The 19,239-nt window shown below is 40.8% G+C and overlaps 4 protein-coding genes across 7 annotated transcripts; 2 read left to right on the forward strand and 2 right to left on the reverse strand.

Moving 5' to 3' along the window:
• The first annotated feature begins 170 nt into the window (after window positions 1-170).
• Window positions 171-4,898, forward strand: usp30 (ubiquitin specific peptidase 30). 4 transcript variants are annotated; one of them, XR_008906502.1, is made up of 14 exons: window positions 171-298; window positions 888-997; window positions 1,173-1,355; window positions 1,456-1,559; window positions 1,671-1,769; window positions 2,222-2,285; window positions 2,370-2,464; window positions 2,612-2,671; window positions 2,828-2,914; window positions 3,009-3,086; window positions 3,189-3,408; window positions 3,529-3,634; window positions 3,720-4,362; window positions 4,448-4,898. XR_008906502.1 is itself a non-coding variant. In XM_056746148.1 (13 exons), exons 1-13 carry the CDS (start codon window positions 228-230, stop codon window positions 3,961-3,963), a joined length of 1,521 nt encoding a protein of 506 aa, XP_056602126.1. In that variant the 5' UTR covers window positions 171-227; the 3' UTR covers window positions 3,964-4,898. The 4 variants fall into 4 exon arrangements, 3 of the variants coding, with proteins under 3 accessions (XP_056602126.1, XP_056602127.1, XP_056602129.1); XM_056746148.1 differs by having other exon boundaries at window positions 3,720-4,898; XM_056746149.1 differs by having other exon boundaries at window positions 3,012-3,086; window positions 3,720-4,898.
• A 364-nt stretch (window positions 4,899-5,262) lies between these two features.
• pxmp2 (peroxisomal membrane protein 2) lies at window positions 5,263-7,556 on the forward strand. The gene is made up of 5 exons (XM_056747199.1): window positions 5,263-5,451; window positions 5,864-5,986; window positions 6,289-6,451; window positions 7,030-7,149; window positions 7,246-7,556. The coding sequence occupies exons 1-5, from the start codon at window positions 5,342-5,344 to the stop codon at window positions 7,312-7,314; spliced, it is 585 nt and encodes a 194-aa protein (XP_056603177.1). The 5' UTR covers window positions 5,263-5,341; the 3' UTR covers window positions 7,315-7,556.
• An 847-nt stretch (window positions 7,557-8,403) lies between these two features.
• On the reverse strand, window positions 8,404-8,835 carry LOC130419911 (ubiquitin-like). The gene has a single exon (XM_056746919.1). It carries the CDS (start codon window positions 8,833-8,835, stop codon window positions 8,404-8,406), a length of 432 nt encoding a protein of 143 aa, XP_056602897.1.
• Window positions 8,836-10,711: 1,876 nt separating this feature from the next.
• On the reverse strand, window positions 10,712-11,705 carry LOC130420108 (polyubiquitin-like). Its single transcript, XM_056747200.1, has 2 exons — window positions 11,564-11,705; window positions 10,712-11,446 (listed from the first exon to the last, which is right to left on the reverse strand). Exon 2 carries the CDS (start codon window positions 11,437-11,439, stop codon window positions 10,969-10,971), a length of 471 nt encoding a protein of 156 aa, XP_056603178.1. The 5' UTR covers window positions 11,440-11,446; window positions 11,564-11,705; the 3' UTR covers window positions 10,712-10,968.
• Window positions 11,706-19,239: the final 7,534 nt, after the last annotated feature.

Raw genomic sequence — 19,239 nt, forward strand, 5'->3', positions numbered from 1 at the left:
TGAATTATTTTTAATTGCTGTATTGTACTCTGGTTTATATTTTAATTTTCTTGTTTTACTTTCAAATTAATGTTTCTCATTGATTCTGAAAAGGCTTATAAATAAAGTTTTTTCGAGCCTTTCAAAACTTCCTCGTACGTCACGGACGCTCGTCCTACTCCGAGCAAAGTCCGCTGGACAACAACAATGCGCAATGTTTTGTTCCGCACACCCAGGCTTTTTGAAATATGCCTTGGTGTAAACAGGGAGCTGCAGACAAGCTTGTCCGAGAGTTTTTGCGCACTGGATCCGCTGCAAGGTACGAGTTGAGTAGTTAAATTTGACATCAGAGTTTTGGAGCTGTGTAGCTCGTACGTTAGGTAAATGGCGAACTATGATTGGCGAGGTGTTGCATTGAAGGCCAGCACATATTCGGTTTAGTAACAGGGTTAGTCTGTGCGTGTTTTTAACTAAACATCATAAATATGTATTTTATTGGGATATTATTTTGGCTTTAGCAGTGAACAACCCACGAGGACACTTTCCTGAATGAACGGAGTGTTCTGCTGGTTCATTACAACTTGATCGCCAACAATTGCTCAGTAAAAGTCTTCCGTCTGATTTACAGTTATGTGTTATTAAAACGTGTGTTGAGTGTAATGGTGGCTGTTTTGTATGAGAGCCAAGGTTAGTGCATTATATAACACAGCTGTCAAACCTAGTGCTGATTTCATGTCTGCCACAAGTGTCACTTCTGTTATAAACCAAATAAGCTTCTCTGCTTGTTATCTTCCTGCATGTACTGTGATGCTCTTAAACTTATTTCTATATGGTTGACTGGGGTGTTTAACAATGACAGGAAGGTGTGGATTCATATTTGTCTCACATTATGCATCCCTTTGTTTCAGGAACAAGATGATAAAAAACTGGGGTATGATTGGTGGGATAGCTGCTGCCATGGCAGCTGGAGTATACGTATTATGGGGTCCAATTTCGGATAGGAAGAAAAAGAGAAAAGGTCAGTAATATAATAATGCATAGCACCCAAAAAGCAAAGCTTTTATATTGTTATACTATTTGGCATTAGTTTACATGTTAAGCTATATATTGCTCACCTGCATGACTACTGTACTGTCTTTAAACATAAGCATGCCAAATAAAAAATGTGCTTAAAAATATAATTTCTCTCACAGGTATGGTTCCTGGTCTGCTTAATCTGGGGAACACATGCTTTATGAACTCACTTCTTCAGGGCCTGGCAGCTTGTCCTTCCTTCATCAGATGGCTTGAAGATTTTACGAATGAAAGCAGTGTACAGCCAGATAAAACTGAAAGAGACACTCAGCTCTCCAGATCTCTAATGCAGTTACTTAAAGGTTACCCCCATTTTACTAATAAAACACACACTGATTTACACTTTCGAAGGATGTAAGAACACTAACAGATTGTTTTGTACATTTTCCATCTAATCCACAGCCCTGTCGAGCCATGATCAAGGGGAAGATGATGTTTTAGATGCAAGTTGCCTTTTAGAAGCTCTCAGACTTTACAGATGGCACATCAGCTCATTTGAAGAACAGGTAGATTATGTTCATTGTCAAAAGTCAACCTTTAGATTTGTAAAGCATTACTATGTGCTAAACGTTGTAAACTAAGGATTGGAATTCAAAAAGCAGCTTTTTTGTCCTCAGGATGCTCATGAGCTCTTCCACGTCCTCACATCCTCATTAGAAGAGGAGCGGGAACACCAACCCAGAGTTGCTCACCTGTTTGATATGCAAACGTTGGAGGTAAACACCATAGAAGTCCATTCTTAAAGTGATACTTCACCCAAAAATGAAAATTCTGTGATCATTTTCTCAACTTAGTTGTTCCAACTGTGTATATATTTCTTTATGCTGATGAACACAGAAAGATATTTGGAATAATGCTTATAACCAAACAGATCTCAACACCCATTGACTACCATAGTAGCAAAATTTACTATGGTAGTCAATGGGTTGAGATCTGTTTGGTTACAAGCATTATTCCAAATATCTTTTTCGGTGTTCATCAGAACAAAGAAATGTATACACATTTTGGAACAACTCGAAGTTGAGTAAATGATCACAAATTTTCATTTTTGGGTGAAGTATCACTTTAAAATGGCTGAAACATGCTCGATGCAATAACAAAAAAAAACAGAATGTGAAGCTCTCAACTGCCTCGCCTCATAATGAAGTTTAATTAACTTTACTTATAGACCTCTTCATGCTTTCAGAAATCTGTCGAGTCCAAAGAAAAAAACATAAGCTGCAGAAGTGGAGGTAAATTGATACATTTTCATGTTCAAATATAAATATATGTTTTGCTTGGTAGGAACAGGCCTTAATTTTGTTATACCTCCCCAGGCCCAATGCATCCTATTCCAAGTTTATGGAGGACTCGGCACCCTTTTCATGGCCGATTAACAAGTTATATGGCTTGCAAGCGGTGTGAGCAGCAGGTGATCTTTCTTACATTTTCCATATATTTAAAATGAACCGTTATAGATGTCAATAAACATTCACTTTGTTAGCTAGATGTGATAAATGATGCAAAATAAAAATGGTCCTTCATTAGTCACATCATCAATGCGTATTTTCTGTTTCAGAGTCCTGTGCATTATGATTCTTTCGACAGCTTGTCTCTTTCTATTCCTTCGAGTCAGTGGGTAAGCAAAAATGTGCACAATTTATTGCACAATAATATGTGTAGATCACCTTCCTTACATAGGTTGTGATTAATTCATAAAAAAAGACCTGCAGCTTTAAAGGATTAGAACTGTGTGTAAATTTTTTCTCAAGTATTTTGCATTTCATTTTTTTAGGGCCGACCAGTTACGTTGGATCAGTGTCTTCAGCATTTCATCTCTTCTGAAACTATTAAAGAGGTGGAGTGTGAAAATTGTACCAAGGTAAGGTTTAGCAGTACAATTTTTGATGGTGGTAAAATTACGTCATCATGTATGTGTCGGGAACTACAGATCTGCTCATTTCTCATTGTAACAGCAGGCTGGAGAAGTTATGAACCGTCAAGTTTTTGAGAGTCAGAGGACAGCGTTTGTTAAGCAGTTAAAACTTGGGAAGGTATATTACATTTACTTATAAATAGCAGATGTCCAGATACATTTGGCCTTTTAGCCTTGCTTTTATACCTTCTGGTGTATGTGTGCTTATTTTCGGGTTTAGTTGCCGCAGTGCCTCTGCATTCATCTGCAAAGGCTGACCTGGTCTAAAGAAGGCACACCCATGAAGAAACAAGAACATGTCCAATTCACAGAATATGTGTCTATGGATCGATACAAGTACTGTACTGCAGGCCAGAAGCAGCAGAGGAACAACAGAACAAATAAAATTCCTGCTAAAGCTGTTGGGGACTCAAAAGACAAAACTGCTGCCAATGGTGTTGGTAAGACACACTGTCAACTCTTATGCAAACTCACCGGTAAAATATACGTTCACTTACAATTCCAGGACCTTAGGTAACTGTTGATATCTTTTGAACTGTTTAATCCCATTTTCATTACAGATCCTGAACACTTAAACAACAACAAGTCAATGTCCAATGGAACCTTTAATTTCTTTCTACACTCACCAGGACTGAAGTCACAGCTCAACCTCACTTTAGAATACAGGTATATGCATATTTGTTGTTTCGATTGACTCAATAGTCTGAAGCAAGCATTTTCCATTTTAAAAGTGACTTTCTTTCCCGACTAGTGCTTCGGAGTATCTTTTCCGGTTAACAGCAGTTCTGGTTCACCACGGTGATATGCGCTCTGGACATTTTATCACTTACCGCCGCTGCCCTGCCTCCCCCCGTGGAACTTCTCCATTTAACTCCCAGTGGCTCTGGGTTTCGGATGATTCTGTGAGGAAAGCGACTCTGCAGGAGGTGCTTTCCTCCAGCGCATATCTTCTGTTTTACGAACGAGTGCAAAGGCCTGGCCTGAAGGTGGAGTAGCATGTCTTTTGAGTTAGTTCCAAGTTGTCCTGCAATATCCTCGTATGCCTACTCCTCTCCATTCCAGGACATACTACTCCGGCCAAGTCCAATCATGCGTCCGTGCAGTGCATGTGGTTTGGTGTGCATTTCTGGACATGTTGTTTCTGATCTCTCTAAGGGAAGAAAGAGAGAGGAGGAGGAGGGTTTGGGATTTTAAGGTTGGATTTTCATGGCACCTTTGTCCTGCTCAGTGTCTATGGAGTTTGTTTCCGTTAGAAAACTGCCCTTGCTTCGTGTAGCAGGTGTATTGTACAACATCGTAGTCTGAGCATAGGAATAATGCCGCACAGGATTTCTGGCTACCACTGGTGTGGGAATCCTGTGTTTTTGTCAGCAAAAAGTAGCAAATTGTCTCAGGTTTGTTGCTTTGCATGTTGTTCATTTTGTATCATTTTACATTATTATGTCATGGAATGACTCATTGTTATTCATTTATTTACAGATTTCCCTCAGCAGTCTTGACATGTAAGAGTTTTCTAAACTTGTAAAATCCACTAACTGTTTTTGTTACACATTCATAAACTAGGAGAACACACAATATTATTGGATGTTTCCTTTTCAAATGTCGTGTCTGTTTATTCCTCATGAATCAAGTTATGGTTGTGTTTGACCTATCCCATGTGGTTTAACTTCAGTGAATATGTGAACAGAAACCTTGCAGGAATGTGATAAAACTGTTACTTTAAGCCGTCTGGTCATAAACAATCATCTTGCATTAATCTGAAGATTATCTGATAGGTTTCTGCTGACACTTTAATTTTATTCCATAAAATATAGGTTAACACTACATGACGCTTTTTAAACAACAGTATATTTTTAAGAAAGTTATGTGTAAGATAGTATGAATGTTTTTCATGTGTAAATCAAATTAAATAAAATCTGCAACAATGTTATTTATTCTCTCTCCTTTTAACCATCTCACATGGTTTTACAAACAACAGGACCATTTTCAGTGTATTTACTTGTTTCTTCACCATGACATGTTGGAAAAAATACAATGTACAACACAAATTTTGTTGATCGCCATAATATTTATTAAAAAAAAAAAATTATCAAAGAAAGTCAAACGCAATCGGAAAGGTGCTGAATAAATGACAACCATCTCTTTCTGTGAACTATTCCTTTAATAGTTTACAAACGGTCCGCCCCTTTGGGAGACAGCACGTGGACTTTAGGGTGCGGCTAAGGAGACGTTAACCAATAGATCTGCGCCCGTCCTGTGACGTAACTTTCAGACCAGCCACGCCACGTTCCCCCCACCACAGTCACTGATTCGTGCTGTTAAACAATCAAACGCTCATTTTAAGTGTACAGACGTTATAAAAGTAACTTGATAATGCCTTCACAAAGTGTACCTGTCCGTCATTCCGCTTTTCCTGCGAGGGTACTACAACAATACTTGCTTTTATTAAAGAAATATCCAATCCTCACTAAATCTGTAACGAGGTCAGTTTATATTTTTGTTAAAGCTAGTTTGTTAGCTTTGGCTTTGTGTGTTTCTCATAGCTTAAATTTTACAAAAAATATACAAAGTTTCGCAAATAATTGTTCTGTACCTTTTCTAACCCCTATCAAAGTGTTACTATTACGCACTGATGATTTATACTCTAGATTTATGCTTGCACTGATAGTAGAAAAGTAGATTTACCCAATAGTGTTTTTGTAAGCACAGGACTTTGCACTGTGACTGTCTCTTATTATTTTAGTAAGTTGAGGGTGTTGTGGAGCAAACAATCCCACTGTCACAAAGTATCACACTCATTGTAAGACAAAAACATAAAAAGACAAGTGTACTACAGTAGATGCAAGGCAATGTAGGTACAATGATACAATGACTGCTATTGTTATTTTTCCACAGTGGTATTCTTTCATCATTGGGAAATCTTCTGTCTCAAGCTTTGGAGTCCAGTAAAAACAGCAAAGAAAATAGTGAAAGGAAGAAAATCAATCTCCTGGGACCTGTACACTTTGCCATTTATGGGTAGAGTGATTACTTGTACACAATCACATAATTCTTTTAAATACAGTTGTAGTGTTTGCACCCTGCATAGTCTTGAAAATAATCTTTTTTCACAATAACATTTGACCGATGATACATGTGTTCATTGCATTTGAAAATTTTACACAAGTTGAAAGAAATACTAGGAATTTCTTTATCGAATCATTACAAATCGCAGTTTCGTTTACTTGTTGACTGTTGATTAGTGTTCTAATATAATTAGTTTTACAATATGTGATCTTGGTCCCTTTCTGCTGTTTGAAATATCTGTTTGCTTGTTTCAGGTTTGTTATAACAGGTCCGCTCAGTCATTACTTCTACCATCTCCTGGAGGTGTTGTTTCCAACCACCGTTCCATACTGCCTGGTCAAACGCCTTCTACTAGAGCGTCTAATATTCGCCCCGGCTTTCCTCTTGCTTTTTTATGTGGTCATGAATGCTTTCGAGGTACTGTAATGTTGATCTGGTGCAGTTTGGAAAGGCATCTTGGGCCTTTAATGTGCCCTCTATAAGTCTGTGACATAAGTCATTCTATTATTATGTCGAATAATAGGAATTTTCGTCAATCATGGTCTCTGATTTAAAAGGCATTTTATTGCTATGATAGTAAAACAGTACGTAGGCTGTTATCCATACTTTGACCAGCAATGGAACCAGCAGGACTGGTCAATGAACTTCATCTGTTTGCTGATCTGCAGATTTCAGTGTTCCAACACATGTAGTGATTCAAATGAGCTGGTTGTTGACCCTTTCTTCTCCTTCTTCATGTCAAGTTTTTAAAAATTGAAATCACAAAAGTTATCTGGATTGTATCCACTCAACACAAATATTTTATGATGCTGTTAAATACGTGATATTTTCTCTTTGTGGTGGTAAGAGAAGCCTTGCCTATTTTCTCATTTGTAACAAAAGATGAACTTCTTGTTGAGTTACTTCATTTATAGCTGCCATTCAAGGGTTGTCAACCCATTAATGTCTTTAAAATAAAAAAAAATTAAAATTACCTAATATATATGTATTTTCAGGGCAAGACAGTTGGAGACCTTCAGAAGAAACTTACAATTTCTTACTGGTCTTCACTGAAGATGAACTGGAAGGTTTGGACCCCATTTCAGTTTATCAACATCAGCTATATACCTGTACAGGTAAAACTGCTACAACAAATCAGTTCCATTCAGATTAAATAACACATACTTTCTCATGTATTATTATTATCTCACTCTCTTTTTCTGACTCTGCAGTTTCGAGTGCTTTTTGCCAACATTGTTGCCTTGTTCTGGTACGCCTACCTAGCCTCTGCCAGGAAATGAAACCAAACCTGATCAACATCAAAACAAGCTACTAGCTGGCTAGAGTAGGATTAAACCAGTTTGTGCCTTAAAAGGACAGCAGTGTACCAGATAAAAATAATCTGATGTCTTCCAGGCCATCTGACAATTTTTACTATATTTGTAATTTAATGTAATATAACAGGGATGAAGCAGTAAAATGTAATTACTGATCAACTTATACAAACAGTTATTATTGTTTTTATTAAATTACTTTCACCACACATTAGAAGTACACGTTTGTTACTTAAGGAAGCACGGAAGATGATTTGTCAAAAACATTGGTTAAAGATGGGGTAACATGCTATTTCATGCACTCTGACTTCTTTACACTGTTAAACGTGCAGATCATGCTTAACATGGTCAACTCGTTAAAAAAACTAGATGGATGTAGTATTTCTGTGCTCAATACACTCCTCCAGACTAAAACTTGCTTCAGAAGTCTGAGCTAAAGACCATTAATGCCACTTCACTCGGCTGACGTAAATTTAGCTCTGTTTGTTAGCTCACTGCATTTCAGTGATGAATGGTGGATATAACGCTGGGTTTGGTGATAGTTTGAAACGGATTGATGGTGCGGTCCCAGCGCTAAAAGATTCAGGACATGAACTGCACACAGTAAGTCAAACTGAGTCACATGTCTGTGTTTTGTTGGCAATCGTCGCGTACATGCATAATGTATACAACATGAATGATAATGCGATGATGTATCGTGTGCTCTTGCTGTAGGTCCGTCCACCCTGCCCACCTCCAGCAGCTCATCTTTTTCTGGAAATAATCGCAGAGCTGTATCTCTCTTTTATAAATTGAATCAAACTAAATACTCTTCGAGGAGACAAAGTATGCAATACTATTGTATATGCACACAAGATTAATATGAGATTGGCAGAAACTGCGTGTGTTACCCCATCTTTAAATAAACAGAATCTTATTTTCAGAAAAAAAGATGGACATTTTTGTTCCTTAATTGCACCCAAGACGTTAAAGGATGTGGCTAAGTAAATATATAATAATTTTTTTTAGATACAACCAGCAAGATTTTGATAGGTTCATAGAAATCAGTAGATGTCATCATCCACGTAAACGGAGAGTCATGTGAATGGTGCTTTGATTTGTAATGTCGTAGTCTTTCAACATCCTGCCGGACTCCAGTTGCCTGCCGTTATAAATGAGCCTCTGCTGGTCCAACGGGACTCTTTCTTTATTGAAGATCTTCTGCTGGAGCTGATTCACTGTCTCATTGGGATCAACGTCGTAGGTACTCGTTGTGCCCTTCTCATTCCTGACAAACAACTGCATACTTACAGGAATCTTAACAGGATTTGTAACAAGTAGCATCAGGGAGGACTCTGCGGTCAAACCATAACTTCTGAGGCTTCTGGAATCATTGTCAAAGTTGATGAAGTCTTGCATAATGAGCTGCTTCAGTTCACCAACTGTGGCATTGCAGTCCAAAGTCAGGCGTTTCGTGTTTCCGTTGAATCCCTTTAATATTAATTCCATCCCAAGCCTGTCTAGATGAGAAAAAGCGAGGAAGTTTAGTGGCCCTATTTTCACGATTAAGCGCATGGTCTAAAGCGCACAGCGCAGGTGACCTCATGGTATCCGAATCCCCTTTTGATAGTTTAAAATAGGAAAAACACATGATCTAATTTCCCGATTCTCTTAATGAGTAATGTTTTTTTTTGCGTAACGTGCAAACCAATCAGGGTCTCATCTCTCATTACCTTTAGAGCCAGTTGCGCTCGCGCCATGGCGGATTCACTACATACAAGGCGGAATTTGCTGTATAGCAAAGACAGGACACGTCTCCGGGGAGGAAACACATTTTATTGGTCTGCTCGAGCGCTTTATGGACAAACCGGAATGTAATCTTTATGTACACATTAATAATCTTTTACATTTTAATCCACATTTTAATTGTATATTTGGCATGGTTGTGTGCTCCTGGCCTTTCCTCTGAGTGATAAGTAAAGTGAAAGAGCGGTGTGGAACCGCCCAGAGGCTAACGCGCTTTTTAAATAACAAAAACAAATTTAGACCAGTTTGAGTTGATCTATGGCGCAGTCTATTTTCAGTTACTCAAAATGGAAATGCGTCTGAAAACAATGCGTCTGCATTTGCTATTTAAACAACGTGCCGCAGGACGGGAAAATGAGAACTGCGTCGGGCTGAAACTAGAAAAACACTTGCGCTGCGCCGGGTGTTAGGGCCAAATAAGTGTGATTACAGAAGTATCATTCCAAATTTAAAAGCCTTACATTTTCTTAACATAGGCCTAACGTTACTTTTAAAGTGTTTCTCACCCGATGTGATATGGAGCTTACCGAGCTGTTCGCTGGTTTTCTTGCTTTAGTCTGGCACCAAATCGAATCGTGTTGGTCAGGGAAGAAGCAGAATAATGCACCTTTCATGCCCCGCCTCAAAAAAATGTCCCTTATGTAGATTTGTTGAACAACTTTCAGTTTCCATTCTGCATGATCACGGATTCATGCTTGATAAATCCACAGGATGCACATCCTAAACCTGCTAAACAAACGTTTCCCCTTTATTGCTTCACAATAGCATTTAGTTACATAAAGAAGTAAGTTACCTTACAAAAACAAAAAGTGGTATTAGTCATGTTCAGCAATATTTATAGTAAAGCTATAGAAAACGCAAATTTATGTGGTCTCATCTAGTTTACCTATTTTTTGTAAGAATGGTAATTCAATTGGTAATCAGTTTGCAAAAAAATACTTATTTTTATATTATATACTTAACTATAATAGACTCTTAGAATTCTACTGAATGAAAATAATAAAACCATGGTTTTCTACATTAATTTATATGTACGTAGATTATGTTCATGACCGTTAATGTTTTCTTATTTCCAGATTTTTTTAGTCTTCGTAAATACTTGATATATTTTGCAATTACATTTTTATTATTTTCATTATCAAAATCTTTCTTGGGCCATATACGGTTCTGATGGTTGTTGAATTAATCACCTGATGCATCTTTCAGTGTCCCCGCCAATGTGACAGAGTCTGTTGTTGATTAAAGCCACTCAAATTAAGTGACAGAGAACTGAACCACATTCTGTACAAAATCAATTCACACACACAGCATAGATTTTGTTCTTCTTGTTTCTAAAAGACGCTTGTTGACTTTAGTTATAATGAAAAAAGATAATCTGGGAGCTTTGAACCCCATGTTGTTCATAAACGACTATATAACTGTTCAGGTAAGCATAGGACTAAAATGTGATATCCTTTTGCATGGAAAATAAATTGACGCATTTAGCTTTGATTGTCAAGACTAAGATGTGTCCAAATAATTTGTAGAAATTTGTGTTCTGTGTAGCCTACCAAACAAGATGAGAAAAAGGGCGTTGTAATGAGCAATCATCATTTTATTTACAAGGAATGGAAAACATTAAATATAAATGGGAGCTTTATATAAAGACAACAGATTAAGTCATGAGACATCATGTAATTTTTTTAAAGTAACTTATACATCACTGTTTTTTATATTTTTAAAGACTTCTCAGTTTTTTGTAATTTCAGAAAAAGCAGATCAGGTTCAATAGGACTGTTTGTGTATTTTGTCGGTTTAACTCTTGTAGCTTTAGTCAGTCCGGATCAAACTTCTCGATTAACCACCCCGGAGACGGAGAGTCATGTGAATGGTGCTTTGATTTGTAATGTCGTAGTCTTTCAACATCCTTCCGGACTCCAGTTGTTTGCCGCTATAAATGAGCCTCTGCTGGTCCAACGGGACTCTTTCTTTATTGAAGATCTTCTGCTGGAGCTGATTCACTGTCTCATTGGGATCAATGTCGTAGGTACTCGTTGTGCCCTTCTCATTCTTCACAAACACCTGCATAGGTCCAGGGATCGTGACGATGAACGCTACCACTGACTCCGAGTGCAAACCGTAACTGCTGAGGCTTCTGGAATCATCGTCAAGGTTGATTCGTAAACCATTATTTGCAGACAGCTTCAGCTGAACTGGGTCCACACCAAAGTGCTGCGAAATGAGCAGCTTCAGATGACCAACTGTGGCATTGCAGTCCACACGCAGACGTTTTGTGTTTCCATTTATTCCTTTAATTATTAGATCCATCGCGGTCCTGTCAAATAAATGAGAAAAAGCAAGTTAGAACTACTGAATCACGAGCTAAATTAAAAGTCTGAACTTTTCAGCGCACTTTTAATGTGTTTATCGTGTGATGTGATAAAGAGCTTACCGAGATGTGAAAAGTCCGTCGCTGTTTACCGTTTTACTGGTTTTCTTTCTTGAGTCTGGTGCTGTAAGATGATTCACTAATATCACATACACAACTCTACTTTGGCTCAGGGTACAGTCTGGCTCAGGGTACAGGGATTATAAAGCATCCTTGATGCCCCGCCCCAAAAACATATTTTGTTTCCGAATATTTGCTCGGCAACTTTCGTTTTCCATTCTGCATAATCGCTGATGTAATGCTTGAGAAATCATCAGGATGCACAACACCAATACGTGCTAAACATACCACACTTATTTTGCTTAACAATAACATTAATAGACTTGCATGAAAATTAAAAATTTAAACATCTACTATAGGAAACTGTGGTACAATTCCTAGATAGCCTACTTTAGAAGTTTTAAACCTACTACAGTAGTATATAGGGTAAAGTATAGTAGCACTATTTGCACTTATTGTATTATTGCCCCTTTATAATCGCTTTATTGCTCCCTGAACTCTCTGTAAGTCGCTTTTGATAAAAGCGTCGGCTAAATAACTAAATGTAAATGTAGTAAACTATTAGTTAGGAGTTTCATGCTTTCATTAATAACGGTGCAAGAAACAAACACTGTCAAGAGAGGGAATTCCCTGTGATCAGGTGATGAGGAATGCCAAGGGAAAATGTCACAGCTAATGTCTCCTCCTCCATTCTAACAACACACCTGTAATGGTTTCATTTTCCTTTCAGGTGATTTGTTGACTCTCTTTTCCCATCTGCTGTCTATTACATAACATGAACACAAACATGCCTGAACTTGTTAAATCGCTATTCTGGGTTTAATGTTTGTTTAAATATGAATATAACGTCTTGGTTACGTATGTTACCTCAGTTCCCTGATGGAGGGAACGAGACATTGTGTCAAGAACGACAGGCTCTTAATCAGAGAAGCGCAGCAGAGGCCACCTCCTACCCGCGGGGAGGGAATGGTGGATATAGGTATGGTCTCTTCCTTGGAGGAGAACGCATGGAACGTGCGGACTGGGTAGTTAACCGCGAGGTGGAGGCCCACCTGGGGAAGCTCATGGGTTACCATGTGTGGGAACCGTTGCCATGAGGATATATCAGACGGAACAGCCCACAGGGGGGTGTTACTGCATCCGATAGGACTAGGTCCGGTTAGAGCTATCTGTGATAGTTCATATGGTATCCCGGCCTAAGGGGGAAGGCTGCTCTGCCCAGCCAACCCCCGGGTGGTGCTTGCTTAGTGATGGATGGAATGCATGTTCTTAACCAGTGTCTGGGTAAGAAGGACACAGAGTTTATGCGAAGGTTGTTAACCCTTGCGAAGGTGTTTGAATAGCCCAACCTGCAGCTCTACAGATGTCTGCTAGAGAGGCGATTCTGGTCAGTGCCCATGAGGTGGCTATACCCCGTGTGGAGTAAGCCCTCAGTGGGCATGGGAGATTCTGAGAACGGAATTCCTCGTAAAGGCGTCCACGACCCAGTGCGCCAGCCTCTGCTTGGAGACAGCTTCCCCTTCTGCTGTCTTCCAATACAGACAAGGAGCTGGTCAGAGCTACTGAAGCTCTGCGTCCGGTCCAGGACACAACAAGGATGGGGTTGGGTCTTCCTCCCCGATGGGGAGAGCCTGCAAGTTCACCACTTGGTCCCGAAAGAGAAAAGTGGGATCTTTGGGCACGTATCCAGGCCTGGCTCTCAGGATAACGTGAGAGTTACCAGGGCCGAATTCAAGTCAATCCGGGGACACAGAGAATGCTTGGAGGTCTCCTACCCTCTTGAAGGATGCAAGCGCCAACAGGGGGACCGTCTTACTCAGGTGAGGAAGATCGGAACCTCCGAGGGGCTCTTTGACCCACGTAGGGTCCCAAGAGGGTATGGAGCGGAGATGAGGTGGATTCCGCCCTCTCACGCCCCTTAGGAACCTGCTGACCAGGTCGTGTTGCCCTAGAAACTTTCCATCAACTGAGTCGTGATGAGTGGCGATAGCGACTACATACACTTTCAGTCTGGAGCGGAGATGTTAGTCTCCAGTCTCGTAAGAAGGACAACACAATCCTGATCGAGCACCTCAGTGGGTCTTTCTCATTGAGAGAGACACAAGGACGAGAAGAGGCGCCGTCTATAGGCATGTAACTGCCTAGTAGATGGGGCCCTAGCCTGAGTGATGGTCTCTGCCGTAGAGGGGCAGTAGCCATCTCAGGATCTTCTCATGCCGTCTAGAGACCAGACATGGGTGTTCCAGAGGTCTGATCTGGGATGCCAGAACGTGTCCTTCCCCTGAGGAATGCTTCAGGGGGAGTCGCTGTCCAGAGCATCAACTCTGAAGCCAAGTGTGGTTAGACCAATGCGGTGTAACAAATAACACTTGGTGCTCCTCTTCCCTGACCTTGCACAGTGTCTGTGCAAGGAGGCTCCTGGGGGGGAAGGTGTGCTTCTGCCCGTCCCGTGGTCAGCTGTGCGCCAGGGCATCTGTGCCGAGGGGGGCCTCGGTCAGGGAGTACCAAAGCGGACAATGGGTGGTGTCGCTGGAGGCAAAGAGGTCTATCACCATGCGCCTGCTGCCGGTGTGCCACGCTGTCCTTGGAACTCGACTCTGTAGCCAGTGTTGAAGCGGTCTAATGTGCATCAATCCGTGGGGTATTACCCCCGCGGAGAACGTCATGTGTCCCAGGAGCCTCTGAAATTGTTTCAGGGGGACCGCCGACTGCCTGAAGTGTACCAGGCAGTTCAACACTGACTGGCCGCGTGCTGCGGACAGGTGCGCCGTCATAGTGACAGAGTTTAGTTCCATACCGAGAAAGAGGGTACTCTGCCCTGGGGAGACCTCTGCCTCTGACCTGAAATCCCAATCGATCTAGATGCCGGAGCACCAGGTCCCTCTGTGTACACAACAGATCTCGCAAGTGTGCCAAGATAAGCCAGTCGTCGAGATAGTTTAGTACCCGCACACCTTTTGTCCCGGATGGGAGAAAGGGCGGCTTCCACGACCTTCGTGAAGACCCGTGGAGACAGGGACAGACCGAAAGGCAGGACTCTGTACTGATATGCCCGTCCCCTGGAACCCGAACCATAGGAATGGCCGGTGTCGAGGGGGATCGAGAAAGTAAGCGTCCTTCAGGTCAATTGCCACGAACCAATCCTGACACCTAATGGATGTCAGGATGCGCCTCTGCGTGAGCATCCTGAACGGCAGCATGTGAAGGTGCTTTGTTCAGGGTACGCAGACCCATGGGGCGCAACCCGCCGTCTTTCTTGGGAACGATGAAGTTTGGGTCGTGACCCACTGAACATCTTGGTTTTGAGGGACGAACTCGATGCCTGTTTTTGCCAGAAGGGTGGTGACCTTTACCCGAAGTAAGGAGGCGTCCCTGCCTCTGACAGAGGGAGAGATGATGCTCCGAAACTTGTCTCTGGCGATTTGGATCGAGTAACCAAGACGGACCGCCCTCATTAGCCAGCGAAACAGTGTGGGCAGCCCTCGAGCTCCCAGGGACTGTGACAGGGTGACCAAGGGGATGGTCTGCTTCATCATTCCCACCGGGGGTGGTTTCGTCGGCTAGCAGAGCTAACCGTCTGTGGCGGGGGGTCCCCGGAGGGAAGGTTGGTTCCGCCTTTTTGCCTGCCTGGTGGGACAACGGCACGCACTGACAGTTTGAGAGTAGTGACAGCTGTCGCATGTGTACGACCTCACGCCTCGCCAGGGTGTGAGGTTGGTTCGCCGAGCACAGTCCATTGGAGTGTGCGATCTGCTACAAGTACACCCAGGGAGAACGGAAAAACTCTGTGAGTAAGTGGGCGCCAGGCCCTGAAAAGGGCCCGGCTTTGGTGACGAGGCAGGAGTCGCCCCGTTCCGACCGATCAGAGCCGTGGCTGTGAAGGTCGGCCCGATGTTGTTCTCCCTGGGGTCTTCCCGTCAGTGTCCCTTCTCGCGAGAAGGTTGCTGACGGGGTGGAGGTTTCCCCATCGACCTCTGCTTCCGGGGTGCCGCCTGTGGGGGCAGCCTGGCCTGCGGCATCGCAAGCCTTCGACACCAATGATGCCGAAGTCTTACGGGCTTTGGACGGTAGGCGTGGCCGATTCCCCCCAGGTAGTAGCCGTCTGCGGCACAGGTGCACAGAAGAGCGAATCAGAAGAGCGAATCGGGGTGCGATCGGCCCGTGAGCACTTGGCTGGCGGGTTTACGTTCGCAGAGTTCCCAATATCACTAACGCTGCTAACGTGGGTTGTCATCGGGGGCGTTGCCACAGATGTCACAACCCGGGTAGTAGACGAAATGGTGGCTGGTTCCCGTAGGAAGACAGACACCAGTGACCGCAACTTCTGAATGACAATCTGCCCGCAGTGCGGGCAAGATGTGTCAACGAACGCTGCTTCAGCGTGCTGGACGCCCAGACACCTAATGCTGCGATAATGTTCATCCCTCTCCTCGATGAGAGTGAACAGCAGGACATGCCGCGCTGGAGAATGCTTAGTCCTGAAAAGTTTTCATAAAATATTCATTTATCTGAATTACATTATTATCTGTCGGGGGGCACGGTGGCTTAGTGGTTAGCACGTTCGCCTCACACCTCCAGGGTTGGGGGTTCGATTCCCGCTTCCGACTTGTGTGTGTGTGGAGTTTGCATGTTCTCCCCGTGCCTCGGGGGTTTCCTCCGGGTACTCCGGTTTCCTCCCCTGGTCCAAAGACATGCATGGTAGGTTGATTGGCATCTATGGAAAAATTGTCCGTAGGGTGTGAGTGCGTGAGTGAATGAGTGAGTGAGTGTGTGTGCCCTGCGATGGGATGGCACTCCATCCAGGGTGTATCCTGCCTTGATGCCCAATGACTCCTGAGATAGGCGCAGGCTCCCCGTGACCCGAGGTTGTTCGGATAAGCGGTAGAAAATGGATGGATGGATGGATGGATGGACATTATTATATAAATATTATTATGTAAAATTAAACTTGAATAGTCTGTTATTCTTCTTTCCTAAATGTTCAAGACTGTGGTTTTCAGAACACATTTTAATTCAATGAAATGAATTTGAGTGTAATCTTATTTGTACATCGGCAAATAGAGCTTCATTTGGGTAAAAGGTGTTATGAATAAACACATAACCAGGAATTGCTGCAACAAATGTAGTTTTGATTTATTGGTTTAAGAATTTTACATATTGCTTTATGTATCTTTTTAAGAAATTACATAAAACAGTTTAAATACAAAAAACTGCTAAAGGTTTTAAAAAAAGTGGTTTATGTCATAAATGTATACATATATTAGATAAATAGTTTAACATTTTGTTTAAATAAACATAAAACTGACATCCTCCAACATTAAAATAAATCCAAAGTACTACAATACCAGTGTTAGGCTTGACAATGTCAGGGCAGAAGCCTTAACCCTTTATAGGACATCTATAATGCCCCGCCTCACAACACTGTTTTGTTTCTGAAGCTTGCTCAGCAACTTTCGTTTTCCAATCTGCAGATACACTGATATAATGCTTGAGGAACTATAAATCAACAGGTTAAAGCATGAGTACCTGATAAACAAATGAGAGTTTAAAACTAAATTTTGTATGCAATAGCTATGCTCTATGTGATCAACATTAGTAGTAAGATGTTGATTTGATTTTTATAATTTATGCTTGAGTTTCCCAAGAGAGGGAATTTCCCATGGTCAGGTGATGAAGATGCCCAGGTTAATTGAAGCACGTCACAGAACCATACGTCATTTGACTACACACCTGTTTAAGGTTTCGTTTTCCGTTCAGGTGATTTGTTTCCTGTTAATTGTGTTCATCATGTGAAATATGTCTGCTCGATCTTGTTAAAATGATATTGATAAATTATGGTGGGAATTATTTTCACATTTATTGTTAAATCCGAATAAAAGAAACTCCGAGTAAAGTTTACGAGAGCCAAGTAAAACAATTTTGCTAAAAAAAGGAGAGATTAAAGAAATAAAAGAATCAATACCATAGATTAAAGAAACTTTTTTTGCCCAATGGTTCCATAAAGAATCTTTAACAGCCATCACAAAGGACTGTTGTGGCGAAAAATGGTTCTTCAGATTATAAAAAGGTAAAACAGAGACGGTTCTTTAAAGAACCTTTGACTGAACCGTTCTTTAGAACCTTTTAAGCACCTTTATTTTTAAGAGTTAAATTTAGAAAACAATCATTTCATAGTTTATTTATCACATCCAGTTAAGAAACTAGGAGACTAAAATAATATTGTACTAAAGGAAGCAATGGTGAAATCATGAAAAAAAAAATTGGAGTAAACTTTATGCATAATACTGTATAGACTCATCCCTGTTGTGCTTCTGTAACAGCCACAAAGGCTGTGAGGTTACATGGTGCAGTTAAACAGTTATTGTAAAAGAGAATTTATGTATTTAAATGATAATCTTGATCTAACTCTCTTAGATATTTAGTGTATTTGAGTTAATCAACTTAAAGGTATTAGGATAAAAAGTTCACATTTTTATCAGGGTTCGTGGATGTAATAAATGAACATAAAACACAATTAAAATGTGTAAAGTGTAAACTCACATGTTCTCGTGTACTGTGTATACCTATGAATATAAAACGCATTGATTTTTACCAATCAATATGTGATACGAAAATATGTCTTAATACTTAATATTGCGTGGTTACCATTCGATGTGTGTAAAAAGTGAAGCACAACAAAGTTCATCCAAACATTTTAATGACGAAGCATAACAACATACAAGTAGGCAACGAAAGCTGAGAACACATAGGAATTGCATGAATAAATGTAATTGTTGCCGTTGGATCACAGCTCTTACAAATCTCCTTACAAAATAACTGAGAACAGTGCAGTTACGCGCTAGTTTTGCAGTTACATGACCAACGGGCAACACATCCCAGGCACGAAATTTCTTAAAAAATCTAAAAAACGATAACAAAAACATTTTGAAATACTTTTGTGCATTTTATTTAAAATGTATATTGTTTTATTTTTGTATGTTTTACAGACAGAGATGTGTTAGGAGAAGTTGTTTTGGAATTATATTGTTTCTGTACAAAAAGAAATCTTAGTTCAAAGACGTTGCTTTTAATAATTTTGTGTGAATTTCATGTCTAGAAATCTATAGATCATTGCGGTAGTAAAAATATTTTTTTTGGCTCAAAAGGGTTTAAAATCTGTCCTTGGTTTTAACATACACATGACAATTACTTGCACTTGAGAGCACACATTACAAAATCTTTCCGTCTGATACAGATGATGCATTCACCACATACATCATGACAATGATGAATGCTTTTGAAAGTAATAAGTATCGGTATCGATACCGGTGATACTGACCTTGTATTTACTTGTTATCGGATCGAGAGATTTTGCATTATCGCCCATCCCTAATTCTATGGGCAAATCTCGTGATCTAGTTTTATAGCTGTTGGCAAGTCAATTTCTTGTGAACAACAGCGCCACCGACTACACTGCGGAGTGTAGAAAGTAAAGCATCCTTCATGCTCTGCCTCGAAACAAAGTTCATTCTCCAGTCTGAATAATCGCTAATGCATGAGAATGCACAATATACCCTTCAAACAAAGTCAACCTATTTGGCTTTAAAACACTATTTATATTCCCTAGATCCATATTTTTAGTTGTATAAATACAAGATCAGCAATTATATGAATATGTAAACAGTTTTGTTCTTTCTGGG

Source organism: Triplophysa dalaica, chromosome 4 (genome assembly GCF_015846415.1).
Source record: "Triplophysa dalaica isolate WHDGS20190420 chromosome 4, ASM1584641v1, whole genome shotgun sequence".
Lineage (NCBI taxonomy): Eukaryota > Metazoa > Chordata > Actinopteri > Cypriniformes > Nemacheilidae > Triplophysa > Triplophysa dalaica.